Here is a 15,741-nt window from a genome sequence, read left to right on the forward strand (position 1 = left end):
CCATTATCAGCTTCCTGGAGCTCCAAATGCAAAGAAGAAGCAGAGAGGGAGCAGACCTGGCTGACCTCCACAGACAACAGCAGTCAACAGCCTCTACAAAGGTCCCGTGGGCTTTTTGGCAGTCTTAAACCTAGAGGCAGCTGCAGAGTAGACATGTAGAGATCTCTCCAAATTTTCTGCAGCCATGTCCCTTGGTAACTACTAGCTGCTGCTTTTCTAACTATGCCTTCTCCTGAGCCCATGTGAGCTCTGAAGCAGAAGCAGAGAGGAAAAGCAAGGAGCCAGTAACTCTTGAGTGAGGCAGACTGCAGGACGCAGGATTATGATACAGCTAGGAAGAAGTCCTTGTACCTTAAAGGGGGATCAACACTTTGGTTTTAAAAGTTGCAAAAAAGAAAAAGATATGGAGATAAGGATGAAAATTCTGGCAGAAAGTGCTAACAGGGAAAAGCAAGTAGGAGAACAGAGGCAAAAAGTGTATCAGATACAAGAGGAAAGAACATAAACTCATGAAGTGCTGTGTCTAAATCTTCAATGTAAAATTATTTCCCTTTTTCCTAAATCTTTTGTGAAGAGTAGTAAATGTATTCATTTGACTAAATGTGCAAATACCTTTCTGATATATGCTGCTCCCATGTGTTCACATTTTTAGGACATATTTAGATGGTGTATCAAGTCAGGTACACCGACACACTAAAGCAACTTTTACATCCAGTCAAATTGAAGACCAGGTAGAAGAACAGTTCAGATGGGTCTGCACCCTTCCATATAGACACAGTTTTAAGGAATTATTTATAATTTTTTTCTGCTACTAACTCTACCCAGCCTCTTCCTATCTCAGAGCCAGACTTATTTTTTCCACAGTCTCCATGTGAATGGTCTCCTAGAAAGAACTTGGTAACACTCCTTAGACTGGTAGCTAAAGCTGAAAGTTTTTTGTTTTCCTGATGTGTGATTCCTTGCTAGGCGTCATGAGGGGTCCACACAATTCATAGCAATGTCTAAAAAGTCACATCTTGTTCAATTTTCAAGTACACTCAAATGACCTCATTAGTATAAATTCTGTTAAAAAAAAAAAGCTTGTCCTGATCACCCTTTTTTGTGCAGTAAATTGCCCTATACTATTGAAGCAACATAACTAAGATAGAAAGGACAGGATAAAACATAATTGGACATAAAATCATGAAAATGAAAATCATGATAATTGGACATATAATCTAAATATTGTTCTAACGAGTGACTTAGATATTCCAGGAGTCTAAGTACCATGCAGCTACAGTGAGACTCAGCCACCTGTGCAGCAGCACCCTAAGCCAGAGTAGCCATTGTATGGTGGTAGTTCAATCTGAAAAAACTGAGTGATGTCAGACATGAGGTTTGAGGAGTCAGTCAGCCAAGGCTTAAGATGAAACATCTATCTACCTACAATACCAATACACTTATATATTCATTACAAAAAGATAACAGCCACGTTGCTTCTCCTAAGTAGGAAAAAGAATTTATTTATTGCATGAGTTTGATCAAGAGCAAAACTGTGAAATTAATTCCAGCAAAAAGCAGCACAAGGTGTATCATTTCAGGGGCTGAGTAGGCTACCAGACTACAAAACTACTGTTTCAGCCAGTCTGGGGCACTCTTGTGAAAACTTCTGGAATACTTAGGCTAGCAATAAAAACACACCATCTGTGAAAAAAATGTTTAAAGAATACCTACCTTGTCTGTTTTCCTGTGTAATGTTAGTCATACTTCCATCTTCAGCCAAGCCTTGTTCCAAATTTTCTAGTATCTGTAGTAATTTTTTTAAAGTAACCAACATGAGTTTAAACAGCACTATATAGTTAATGCAAATTATCTACAATTGACAGTTTCTATGTAAACCAATTCATGTAGGAATGCTTCACCTAGGTAGAGTTCAAAATTACTGGTTATTACCATAGCTAGATCAATTGCATAAAGTAAGAGAGCCATTGTATTGTAGAAGGATGTTAGAGTTCGGTTTATGATACTTACAGAACATTAAATGTCAGCACACTCTAGGGGTCATACACATTTTGCTAAGTAAAACAGGAAATATGCTTCACCAGAGAACGAACATTAATGACCACAGTGAAAGTCAAACTGATATTTTTCAGAGAAGGCCACGGCCTCCTGACTTCCTCACCCTAAGTATGGGCTTTAGTTTCTTTAGTTTCATGTTTTTGTCTTTAATGAGGTATTCATCTTAGTTCTTACTGCAATTTCCTTCTCAAACTTTGGGGTTTATTGCTTCTTTTTATTTATCATAGTATTAAATCATGTAAATTGTTGAGTGAATGAAACATTTGTTGTTTTGTTGGAAGAATGGAAATGTATACTGAATGAAGCTTGTGTCTCAAGCACTTTTAAAATATGCATGCAAGGCTCTATTTGAACTACACGACAACTTTCCTTTTCCTAATTCCATTACAGTTTCTCCAAGTTCATTTCCCGATTCCCACAGATGACTCCATGTTTCCTGCTACAGATGTGTAACTTTGGTTGTAGAATGCTGCCTGAGATTTCCTTCAAAAAACTATTAGGGCCACTTGCTGTTCTAATCAGCCACTGTGGTTACCCAATGAAGGAAATACGAGGCACTGCCTCTTCTGGGGACTGATTGCACTTCCAAATGAAGAGCTTTCAGTTTCTGACAGTATTGGAAGTAATTGTCTTTTCCTAAACCAACAAAGCATTCCAATTGTGCTCAGTGTTTCATAAAGGAACACTTCAAATCAACACAGGAAATCCTTGAAAAAGAAGACAGATAGAATTAATCCGGCCTTGCAAAGTGTATTGGTGTTTTCTAGAGCCAGTGAAGGTAGTCTGTACCTCCAGAAAGTCATTTCATGCCACCAATTTTACACATGTTAAACTGGAAGAAACTGCCCTGTGAGAAACCAAGCCCTTTTCATGCACTAGAGTGAAGTTTTGAAGTTAAGTTCATAAATTCAGCTACCAAGAACTTTAGAGCAAGGAGAGACATACAATGAATGTAGAACATTTACCACCTGCCAGCTGAGCCAGGCTAATTTTCCTGGTAAGAACTGTTAGGCCATGATAAATATAAGGTAATATGGCTTACTGTAAACTTTGGTCCCAGAGGGCTAGACTGAGCTGCTGTACCTCAGATTTTGAGAGGCTATGAGCATACGCCAGTAGATACTGCAGCTTAGCTGACAGGTGGCAATTTATGAGCTGACAGTGGCACGCCAGCAAGACTGACTCTCAGTCCCACTTTCAAAACCAGCACAGCCACCTAGAAATCACTTAGAAACCAAAGTGCCACCTTTCAATGTTAAATGCCTGGTGCGTAATAGGACAGAAAAAAACCCCCACATTCTTCTCTCTCACAAATCCAAACCACTTTATAATCGACTTTCTCTGGTCTAAAACCCCTGATCTTTCTCTTCCGCTACAAAATATCTAGTGATTTCTTCTCAAATTCAGTAAGGCCCAAAGCTCCTACTCTTGAAATGCTATGAACACAACAAGGGGCCTTCATCAAGGCGACATGCTGTCTTCTTTAAAAAGACAATGTATTTCTCTGAAAACATACTCACTAGCATAATCGAAAAAGGAAGAACTAGATATTAGCATAGAATTAGAGTATTACATTAACCATTCTGTGGCATTACTTGGGGATATCTAGCCATCACCTCAAACTCAACGTAATTAAAACAGAGCTTGGTGATGATTTGAAGCTAATTGTTTTATTCCCTAGGTTTATCTCTCTTTTGCCCTTCTTAAGTACAGAAACACCACCTGCAGGTTTCCAGTATTTGGGCACTTCCCCATTTTCCAAGAATTGTTTAATAGTAACATCAATGATTCTGACAGTTCCTCGGTATAAGTTATAGGGTTCAGTCAGTATGAAATATTTAGCTGGTAAACTGTTTATTCTAGCAATATCATATGACATAGCTCTAACCATCCATGTTCCTAATATGAAGGAAAATATGATTGAACACTTCTACCATTTAATTCATCAGTTTTACATATGACCTATGCTTTTTCTTGTTTTGAACACTTATAAATGCACACTTTCACTGAGTTAGTGAATTAGTTTCACTGGCTAGTATTACTTCACTGAGTCTTCTGTTTCATTCCCTATCTACTGCCTGAATGCTGGAATTACTACTATATGCATACCACAATTTAGCCTTTTCTGGTGCTTCTGGAACTGTGGCTTTTTGGGAACTCAGACTGGTACAGCGCCATCATAGTTTCTATAACTTAACAAACAAGGTGTCAAGACAAATACCTCCCAGACTGAAGTAACACATGAAAACCAGAAAACTTATGTCACCTTACCAACCAGAAGCTTATAATAATCAGACCTAAGAGACTGAAATTTCAAAGAGACTGGGAAGTTCACCAATTTGGAAGTAAAACAGAAGACCAGGAGATATGGAAGAGTGTGTATGAAAGGACCAGGAGGAACATAACTACTCATGAAGGAGAGTGGTGGAACTACAGAAGTTGTGGCTGATGTGCAAATGGCCCAAAAGTATTTTTGACAAGTTTTGCAGAGGTAACACTTGCAGAGGCCTTTTTAGGAAGCAAGACGGTTAACCCACTTGCCCCTGCTCCACCCACCAGGTAGAAGAGCCCAGTACAGCTCGGGCAGTTGAGGAACTGGGGTTTGAAAGTGAAATATACTATGAAATGTGTAAATTTCCAGGAGCTCTCCCTCAAACATCTAGAGAAGCATAGGTACAAAAAAGAGAGGAGTTTAGATTTAGCCTGGAAGTTGTTCTTTTCAGATTTTGGTCTCCAGTTAAGCATTTTATAGCATGTCCTCAGCATTATTAGCACTAAAGTGATCATGCTTATGTTTTTAAATAAACACGTGAAAAGAACAAACACTTGTGATTTAAGTTACTATTGTTACTCTTATTGCCTGGTTGTTCAGACACCATTTCATTAATTTCAAGGCAGACTTAGAGGTACAACAACTCATTGAAGCAGTTCATGTTGGGAAGACCAGCAATAACACAGAGACAGTAACAATTCCACTGGATTCCTCTCCCAGGCTATAAACACCCTTTTGGGACTATAGATAATTACTTTCCCAATGTTGTACATATAGAAATAGATGCAAAATATCTAACCAGATCTTGATTAGACACTTGCAGGAATACTGGAAAAGGGAAAAACATTACTGCAGGAAAAAATATATATGGAAAAATATATACAGGAAAAATGAAAATAACATTTTTGCACCCAACCTCCCATCCTGCTCCAGGTACCAGAAATATCTAAGTAGATGGAGGCTGTACATACCAACTAACCTAAATTAATACAGTTCCATCTTTAAGTGGAATGATTAATCTAAAGTTGACAAATGTCTGTAGAATATATACAACAAAAAGCAATAAAGAATTTAGCAGATTAAAAGCAAGTATTGGATAGGAAAAAAACCCACTGTTACATGAGGGAAGAGAAATGAAACAGAAAGACAAATTTTCTTATGATCAGAACGCATTACCATTAGCCTGGAATAACCTCCCAAGGGATGTGGCCTCAGCACCTTAGGCTGGCTCATTAAGAACTACAAAACAACCTTGCATTGCAGAGAGACAGACTAGGTGAGTTAATAGGTCTTTTCTTTCTTCTAGCTTTTATGACTCCGAGATCATCTAATTTACATAATGATGATTTGCATGCCCTTCTGTAAATACAGATGACCAAAGATTATTTTTCCACTTTTTAAAATAGGGAGGTAAAACACTAGAAGCTTTTGGTTGAAAGCTCCCCAATTAATTCTGTTACAACCCAAATGGTTCCCAAGTGTCACATACAAATATTAAGACTAATGAGTGTACATCCTTTATGTTATCTTCTTGGTTACGCCATGTGTTTTTATATGTATTAGAACCATATTCTTGAACATTCCAGATGTGATCGTTAGACAAACAGCATACAAAAATCAAAACATATGTAAACAATGTTTTTTATCAGCCAGCCCTGACTTCAAATGGTTAAATTACCAACAATTTACAACTGTCTTTTAAAAACAGTTATCTTTACATGCTGTCCTTTTCCACACTCTTGTTTCTACAGTTGTCTTTGAATTGCTCCAAAAATTAAGGTATTTAACTGAATGCAAACAAATGAAGTAATCTGCAAAGAGGTATCTAGAATAACTGATCAGAAATATTTCCAAGAAGGATGTTTTATTTGTAGTTATCTGTGTACTGTACTTTAAAAAGAAGCATCCACCAGCACAGACAATAGCTTGTCCTCACTACCATATCCTGGCTCTAATAGAATCTGTCAGAACAAAAGGGATATTGCTGTCTTTCTTGCTGCAATTGAACACAGTAACCCAGGGGAAGCCTTGCAAACTCAGACACAGGAAGGCAAAGAGGTGACAATCTCTGAACCAAGTGCAGAGAACAGGAGACTCCTCAGAAGAGCTCATGGAAGATGTAGAGCCAGCCTCAAAGCAGCTTTCTCCAAGGGTACAAGGAGTAACACAGAATTTGCAGTGAGCCAGGTCACTAGCAGTTGATGGACTGAGAACACAGGTAAAGAGACCTATTCTTCAAGAACTTAGGCAGGGAAACATGTATATAATAATTTGTGACTCTCCTTTATTTCTATTTCATCTTCTCCACCATATTCAGTTTCCCTTATTTAAACAAATAATTAGCCTAGTTCATGTTCAAACAAAATCTTGTATTATAGTTTAAAAGTGTCCTTGGTACAGCAGGTATGCTCTAAGGATATGCACTTCAGGTAAACAGCAGAGGCAGAGCCACCTCAAGGCTGTAGATGACCTGAAGGTCTTAAAAAGGAGTGTATGTGTGGGGGACAGAGTTAATTTCCTTTTACTTCATTCCTCTACTGACCAACAATCTTTAACTGGCAGAGAATCATGGCTGATCACACTGTAACTGAGATATGGCCATTTCAATCAAGTCTGCCAGATGGCTGATGAATGCCCTGCTCAGCAGTCACTCCCTTGTTCACATTCATGCAGTTTTCTCTCTTTACAAGATAAAGGAATGTAGAAATCAGTTCAGTTTTGGAACCTAGTGGCACCTTCATGACTGAGGGCAGACAGTGCAGCACTTAATACCAGATTGCATAAATCCAAGATATGAAACAGCCAATCTGCTGCAGACTGGGGCAGGCAAATGTCACTAGAAGCACCATGAAATCCTGCAGTAGAAATGTATGGCATTTCCTAGAAGAACAGAATTACTTCAAATTGAGGACTGTTTATAAAGAAGAGGGCCTGAGAGAACAGCTGGCCAGTGATATTATTAGAACAGCAATCATCAAGGGCTAAAAAGTAGCACTTCTTGGCCAAATTCGATACATCTCTCAACCATTTCCAAATCAATTCTTAACAACTTTATAGAAAATGCCACTTTCACATCTTATTACCTAAACCATTCATTTTTTCCCCTCACAATACAAAGAACTGGGCTTTTTACTGTAAACATTTGGTTTTCCTAGACATTACTGTGTTAGAAGAAAGTTGATTTCATACACCTAATGCCATTATAAATATACAATTGGCAATTATCAAAGCCCTCCACGTCCCTTATCCAAGTTATTTTAAGGAGTAAATATAGGAAACTTGCAAGGAATACTGAAAATGAAAAGTAATCACATGTATTTATCTTACGTACAGTTTTGAACTTTCAAGTGTCATAGATAAAGCAATACAGTTGCATTTCTTCTACAATTTACCACACTGTAAAATTCACCGTCACTGGTGCATTAGACTATTTGGGAAAGATTTCTGTAAAAAAAACATTTAAGGACGAATGCTTATGGTCAGGGTTGCTGGTTTTAGTGGAAAAAGTGCTCACAACACCATGACTCCGATTTCAGCACCAACAAATCCCACGTTATAATTTAAGCCATAATTTTATATTATAGTTTTTGATAAAACAAAAACCCCAACCAAACTCAGCAGGTTGTATTTATATTCCTAAATGACTGTTGTTCCTAAAACCAGCTATTTGGACTACTGCTGAAGGATCAAGGTCATTAACAGCTGTTTTCAGCAAGCTGGATGCAGTTGAGTGGAGGGAAGAAATCTTTCCTACTCACCCTTAAACACATCTGCTTACTGTGCTCCACATCTTTGTCTGGCAAAAGCATGAAATGTGTCCTCTGTTCTACTCAGTTGAGCCAGAGCTACCACAGAGGAGAGAAGGGTATCTCTTAAAATGGAAGTGGCACTTCATTACTTTTAATAGGAAATTTCTTATTTGCATCAAGATGGAGTAAAGAATGTCATAATTGAAGCTTAATGTTCTTTGTAAGGACAATAAAGTTTATTTCTTAAACATTAAGAAATGTTAGTGTCTAGAGATGCTGTTACCTTGGCGCAGATTGTCTTCATACTATGCAGTCTGTCAAGTGATTCCTGAGGATTTCCTAGGTACTGAGGAAGTTCAGCATGCAAAATTCGCATGGAGAAAGGAACCATGGAACCTAGAAACATAATTAATTTTGTTAAGTGTGTTTGCTATAATGATCAATTTGTGATTTGCCTACATTAAAAAAGGTATGCCTCACTAGTGTTTATATCACAAAGTCCATTTTGCCTTCATATCTTTTTCTTCTCCTGATGAAAAATGTGAAAGATGAGAAAATACCAAACTTTTTCTCAGCTGTATCATGTGACATGTTTAACATGTTTTAAATAGACAAACACAAGTAAACCATAGTCAAGAAGGTAAGAAGAAGGTGCACCTAACTCAAATATTCAAAAACAAGTTGTACTGGGAAGTACAATGTTTCACTGAAGATTTTTTTACACTAAATAAAATGAAGGATTTAAAGAAATGAAGTTTACTCAAGTTGCAGCTACAACATTACTGCTAGCATTTAAGAATTATGTATATTTTATAACCAGTGCAGAATAAATAAGATGAAATTACTGGCCTTCGAAGTATGCTTGTGAAAGAGATATAACTGGTGTGGGAACCCAGAGTGCCGAGAATATTTCTCTGCCTGTTTTTAAGGGCTCTTACCCCCCTGAACAACACTGTTTTAGCTTCAAACCTTGGAAAAAATTACCAACAGTCAAACAAGAACTAGAAAATACAGTGGTGTGAATTAGGTGATAGACTACTATGTAAGATTGTCACAGGGTGAAAAATTTAGAGGTGTTGGGCTTCTCTTTATAGTAAATAGATAAGAGTAAAAAACATCAAAATGGAGGACTGCTGTTGTTCTCTAAACCTTCTTCTCCTTCTTCTACTACTCCATATTCTGCAGTAAAAGTAGTTTGGATTGATTGGATAGAAAATTCCGCAGTTCCCAGTCGTGTTACTGAATAATTGGTAGGAAAGTGAAAATAATGTACGTTTTTAGTAACTATTGGTTAAAATATCTTTAAAAGCTGTGTAAATCTTGATAAAGAGTCAGAAGACGCTCTCACTCCTACTTTTCTTCCTTCTATGCTGTACCTGGGTCACGCTAGTGGCTCTGTTCCTCTGATAAGACTTAATAAACAACTATGTGGAAGCATTGAAACTAAAGGAAAAGTCTTGGTTTATCTCTCAAACTCCTTGCAAGGACTTTCAGCAAATTCTCTCCCATCCGGAGGGACTTGATTTATGGCATGGTATAGTGTCAGCTGGGGCATGCAAAACCTTTTGACATATTTTTGTGTAATTTCTGGTTCATTCAAAACGTCAAAAGATGGGGAATTTTAAGCAGTATTTCGGGAGAAAAAGAAATGTCTTCCTTTTCATACTAGTTTACTACTACCACTACTACTGTTGTTGTTATTACTATTATTATATTTGCCAAAGACCTCATTGTCTAAGTTTATGGGCATCCTGGCTGACTTCACATGCAGTTTTAGGAGCTTACCCAAACCCTGGTGTGTGCAACGTCTTGCTTTCAGGTAACTGTATAATCCTGATACATAGACACCAATACTGAACAGAAACTAAACACCACTACTGAAACCAAATCAGAGCTGGCATAATGGGGATATAGGCCCTGCAAAATACCATGCCATTTCTACATTTCTGATATTTTAATATGTACATTGGCCATACACATATTCTAAGGGGATTTGCCTCTCAAGTCACCTCTTGCCTCATCTTTTCTCAAAAACAGGACTCAGGAGCTTTCTAAATAGATTTTTGCACCTGTTCTTGACAGGCTTGTACGTCAAAAACGTAAATGCTATACAGAATGAGTCACTGCCTCTAGACACTTTTTTAAAGGTTGACAAAATTTTAATCACAAGACTCACTAATTATGACCTTCACAGCAAGCCACTTATATTGACATAAATTCTCTTTTGCTGATGCTAACTATTTATTCCCCATGGCTTCCCTGACTGCTGTGTTCCTGTAATGGACACACACATGAGTTTCATGCATCATCATATGTGGAAAAAACCATTAAGAAAATAAAACTGCCCTTGAAATTCTGTTAAGAGACACGCAGTAGTTGATTAAACCAGTAACAAAAGATGTGAAATATTTTATGTATGTATTCCGAATAGTGCCTAGCATGACAGAAGATACATGGTCAGTGTAGGTGGTGAACAACAACAAAAAGGAAGTTGAAAATAATTTAAGAGTAAATTCTGTGCCAAAACACCAGAGAAAAATGGCTTTGTAGACATGCTGCAAACTGCACTGCAAACCTATGGAAGCAAATCTGAACTCCGGCTGGTTCTATCTCTACCACCTCTCTGGTGACCAAGTTCTAACTCCACAATCCAATAGTAATCCTGCCAAAAAAATCAGTGTCTAGGACCAGCTAGTTTGGTAATGTTCTTTTGGAGAAAGTAGTCTTAAGTTACCGATGATGCACCTTCTGCTGCACTCAGTGGGATTTCTGAGGCAAAGATAAAAAATGGGAAATTTTGTACAACGGAAAGAGTACAAAGTTTCAGCAACATTTTGATTAATGACTGTGTTGCAGTATTGTCAATTCTGAACAAGTCTGTATCTTTACATCCTCTTGTAAGATGCAACAAGAGGTCAATTCAATAAACACTCATACAAAAAACCAGTACCAGAACATGTCAACATACAGACGTATTTAATGGAACACAGATGAAACAGCTCACATTACCAATTTTTACAAAATGTATATAATGTTTTGTGAAACAGTTTTTTGGAATTCTGTATTTTGTAAAGAACTGATCTTATGTATTGCTGAATGAAACTACTCTACTACAATCCCCGTGAGGGGAAAGAATAACCCACTACCAATCTACACCATTGGAAGTGGTGTCAGAGGACATTAGAATGATGAATATGACTCTAGGTCAACTTAGATTCCATAAGAATCTGATTTATTTCCTATTAAAATTAAGTCCTCAGTTGTAACAGGCATTCAGAACCATATTATTTCAAAATGTACTGTATGGATGTATTATTTCTCAACCACTTCATATTTCCTTCATAGCTTGGGACCAAAAAGCATTCCAGTGAGATCCTCAGTAGTACATCAAGTGTGGTGACAGATCTCTCAAACAAAACCAGAAGAAAGCTGTCCCAGGGTGTAAAGCTAGTTAATGTAAAGAATTTTCAAATCAGAATTTGTATTACAATTTCTCACAGGAGGATCTAAAACTCTAGCATCTGTTTCTTCTCTTTCTTTTGGAAACTCATTACATAAATAGAAGGTATTTTACTGTAAACATCCAGCAAATCCATCCAATGAATGTCTGTTACTTACTGCTTATTAAACAAGCTGCTAACTTTATTTAAAATACCAGAAACACTAGCTCCTTCTGCCCTCCTTTCCTCAGTTTCCTTGTAATCCTTCTGAATAGCAGGATTTTTTTTTTTTTTGGAAGAAAGCACAAAACTTGTACACATGCTCTCATACAAATGTGACAACTGGGGAAAGGAGAAGAGAAATGTCCTTTTACCACTGGTAAGGCTTTCTTACCAGTCCATGTAAACAGTATTGTGTAATTTCAGGTCAAATCAGATGAGCAAACTGCTCATAAAAAACCTGCAGCATTTATTCAAGCCACTCATCCAAATATAGACCTTAAATATGCTGCTTATAAATTATAAACTCTTGAGATTTTTGGCTAAATGCATTTTCCCAGATACGTTCCTGTCTACAAGTAAACTGCTCTTTAGTTAAATTACATGAAGTATGGATAATGTATCTAATTCAGTTCCTACATTAATAAACTGACTTTCTGGTTAAAAAAAAGGCCATAAATTACTTAGATTTGGTAAAGTTTTCAATGAGTGCTACTAATATAAGGTGCTAATACAATTTACATACACTTCTCAAAAAGAAATACATGGCAGTAATAGAAAATGCATGCGAAGAAATCTGTTCACCAATGCAATTCTGTGATTAACAGATGTGTTAGAACTGACAAGAGGTGAGACTTAAAAAAGGCAGAAGAGATTTTCAGAAAACACCGTAATTTTCATTTTACATTGTCTAGTTTAGCAAGAAAATAATTGGGAAGAAGTAAATGATGTCTGCTGATGACTCTGGTAGATCAATAATAATAGCGTTAGGAAGGTCTGAAAGCAGGTTGTAGAATTTGGAGTACAAAATTTAATGAAAAGAAGATTAGCGGGGGAAAAAACCTATACTTCCCTCAATGAACACACATTGGGGGAAAAAAAAAAAACAAAACAAGAAAGTAAGATTGACTGCACTAACACTCAGCTGTAACAGAAATAATACATGTGCTTGTTAGACTAAGGATTACATCATCTTGTCTGAAAAGTTTCACCTACTCACTTACTGTGATGCCACATACTTTAAGCACGCAGGGAGAGACATATTTCTTTGTAACAGGTTTCTATACAAGCATGCATACATATATATTCCTGTGGTATCCCACTAGGGATAAAAAAATTTTATATAAACACTGAATTTATCACAGACTGTCTTTTGCAAAACTACCTGGAGTCAAACCCATGTACTCTATTATATTTAATTCAGTACTGAATTTAACAGGGCAACATGTCAAAGAAGTATTTAAAACAAATAGCATATCCTGTAATTACGTTTAGTTAAGAAAATGATTTTGCTCTCTACTTCATGCTTCTGATTTCTACAGTAATGTCCTCTTACACAGTAAAACTATGCCATCTAAGCTTAATTTCCACAAAAGGCAATACCCTACAATTACTGCTATATATTGAAATTTTATTTTTAAGTTAAATAGGTCTTATTCTAGCTTGATATTTTACAGTTGACCTCTGTTGCTCTTCTTTAGGGGTTTCATAATAATATATAAAAAATTTATAATGGAAAATGGTTTAATTTTAGGACAATTTTCTTAGCAATCACTTTTAAATACACTGGAGATTTTTTTTTCAAAGAATGTGATTTTTGGTTGTTACTTCCACATGAATTAATTTCATTTGTACGTATATATATACGTATTATCAGCATACAAAAGGCAAAACTAAAAAGTAAAAAAAGGTCTGCTGAAAGGAAAATGAATACTCTGAAAGCATGGGAACAGATGGAATAAAGAGTAAGATCAGGTAGAATTTTCTAAGACCACAGATTTCAATTTCTATTTCTTTATGAACAGCTGCACATTTTCATAACTGTCAAAACATAAACATCACCTCATGTCAATCAAATTCGAACTGCAGCCCTCATCTGCAGCCCTTTTGGAGCAGAGAAGAGTATTCCAATGACCAACCATTTTATCTTTGTATTTTCTTGTTGCAAACCAGTAACCGGAAATACTTTCTGATCTGCCTTCTACAGCTTGTTCAACAAATCTTAAATGCCAAAAAAGCAACAGAAGAGCAGATTACCAATTACTAAAAGGATAAAGTAGGATCTTATAACAGTAAAAAAAACCCAAACCAAACCAAACCAATTCCTTCCTTCACTGGGTAAAAGAGAAATACACAAAATCCAGTTTCTGAAAAATATTCTGCTTTACACATATATATTCAAAGAGAGATGTATATCCTTGCCATACTTCTACCAACAGTGTATTTGTAAAAATTATAGGATTTTTCAGAGGGATAATGTAGTAAACTTCAAATCCTAGCTTTGCTGACTAGCAATTAAAAGTACACTTAAAAATCCCAGTTCAACAGACTAGTTTCCAAGTTTTTGTTTATTACCCTCAATCCAGAGAGACTGAAGATGAGATAGGAGCCTAAATGTTTGGAACCATTTAAAGAAAATGTTTTGAAAATTTTATCTGAAATTACATGCTTGCATATACTTCACAATTTAACTGCACATGACCTAGGAGCAGAAACTCTGAATCATGATCTGGTTTTAAAAGGTTTCAAAACTACTTTTTCAGTAATTTGGAGTTACTTGCACTGAAGAAAGGAAAATATAAGACAAAGAATGCAGGAAAACTCTACAACAATTGCCCTGCAGCAAAGAGATCACCCTAAATCTTACCTACTGATAACTGTATTAAGGCAGAATTTAGAAATGAATTACTTGCTCATAGTATTAAGAAATTCTGTGTAAAGCTGGTACTGTCTACAGTGAGACTATGTAGCCTTGGGAAAGAATGCACAATTAAGTATTTTAGCAGTACTCTACCCCCTTAGATTATATATACATTTCTTAACTAAAATATCTGTATCATTTCAGAAAAATTTCTATTTGCATGTCTGAGTAGTCTGAATAACCGAGTGGTATTTATTCAAGTTTTATTACCTGATTTTACAGGTAGAAGGTACCTCTGAAACAACAGAACAGTGAATTTAAAGAGGCAGTAGAGACGTACACAATAATGAAAACAAAATAATGGGCAAACCAGTTCTATGAGACCTTTTAATATGTTTTTTACTGCCAACATGAGCTTGAATGAAGAACCCTCCTGAGCAACTGCCAAGACTGAATCAGTCTGACATGGGAGTGTTAACTTCAGGCAGTATTTGTGGCAACACATGAGAAAAAAACCCAGTACCATGTGTAACAATGGAGTATTTTTTTTCTGCTTTCCTGCAAAATTCATTCATGAAGACAAGCACTCTCTATGACATAATTTCTCTAGCCTGTGCATTTCTTCTCTTATCTTTGTTTTTACATTGATTACTTCCTTTTGTCTCTCTACCTACCACAATCTTTTATTATTAATATTTTTATTATTATTTATTTTTTTTCCCCACACCACTTCATATTCTGCCAGTTATCCCACTAATCAAAATCTGATGAGGGTAAAAAAAAAGGATGTTTTATTTATAGCATCATCAGACCCCATAAATGAAAAAAAAAAAAAAAAAAGCTTCAGCCAGCCTGCCTCATACCAGCATAGACAAGTAGAAGAGGAAAAGAAAGGGAGACAGTAAATTCAAAATGGCCAAACACCACTACAGAGGCATCACATAAAGGAGATAATTTCCCCAATTCAAGTCTGTCCTTACTTATGGCACAGGCCGATATTCAGGACCAAGCTTCAGGTAGACCTTGGAGCTGTACATACTCCTCTGGACTACACACAGTCCAGACGCCTTTAAAATGTCTGTTGTGGGTATTAGAGAAATAGTCTGGATAAGTGTTTTCATAGGATCTCTGTATCAACAGGTACAAAACTAGTTTCTCATTACAAATTTTGCTATTTTATAAGCTTACAAAATGTAGTAACAATTATTACAGTTCACCTTACACATCAGCACTGAAAACTTGTTAGCACCATGAGTTAGAGTGACAGTTCCAGACCATTTATGATACGATTCCTTTACAATGACTGGAATTTCAAAACTGAATAAAAGAAACAAATTAAGACCACTGCTTGAGTAACTAAGG

At 36.4% G+C, this 15,741-nt stretch overlaps 1 protein-coding gene across 5 annotated transcripts in view; it reads right to left on the bottom strand.

Moving 5' to 3' along the window:
- The window catches only part of TRAPPC12 (trafficking protein particle complex subunit 12), a 48,816-nt gene that overhangs the window by 18,212 nt on the left and 14,863 nt on the right, over positions 1 to 15,741 (bottom strand). For all 5 annotated transcript variants that reach the window (XM_048298622.1, XM_048298620.1, XM_048298625.1 and 2 more), the window contains exons 6-7: positions 8,363 to 8,475; positions 1,714 to 1,786 (exon numbers count right to left, since the gene is read on the bottom strand). In XM_048298622.1, the coding sequence (XP_048154579.1) occupies positions 1,714 to 1,786; positions 8,363 to 8,475 (186 nt within the window). The remainder of the gene's footprint in view (positions 1 to 1,713; positions 1,787 to 8,362; positions 8,476 to 15,741) is intronic.

The sequence above is a fragment of the Corvus hawaiiensis genome, chromosome 3, assembly GCF_020740725.1.
Source record: "Corvus hawaiiensis isolate bCorHaw1 chromosome 3, bCorHaw1.pri.cur, whole genome shotgun sequence".
Classification (NCBI taxonomy): Eukaryota; Metazoa; Chordata; class Aves; order Passeriformes; family Corvidae; genus Corvus; species Corvus hawaiiensis.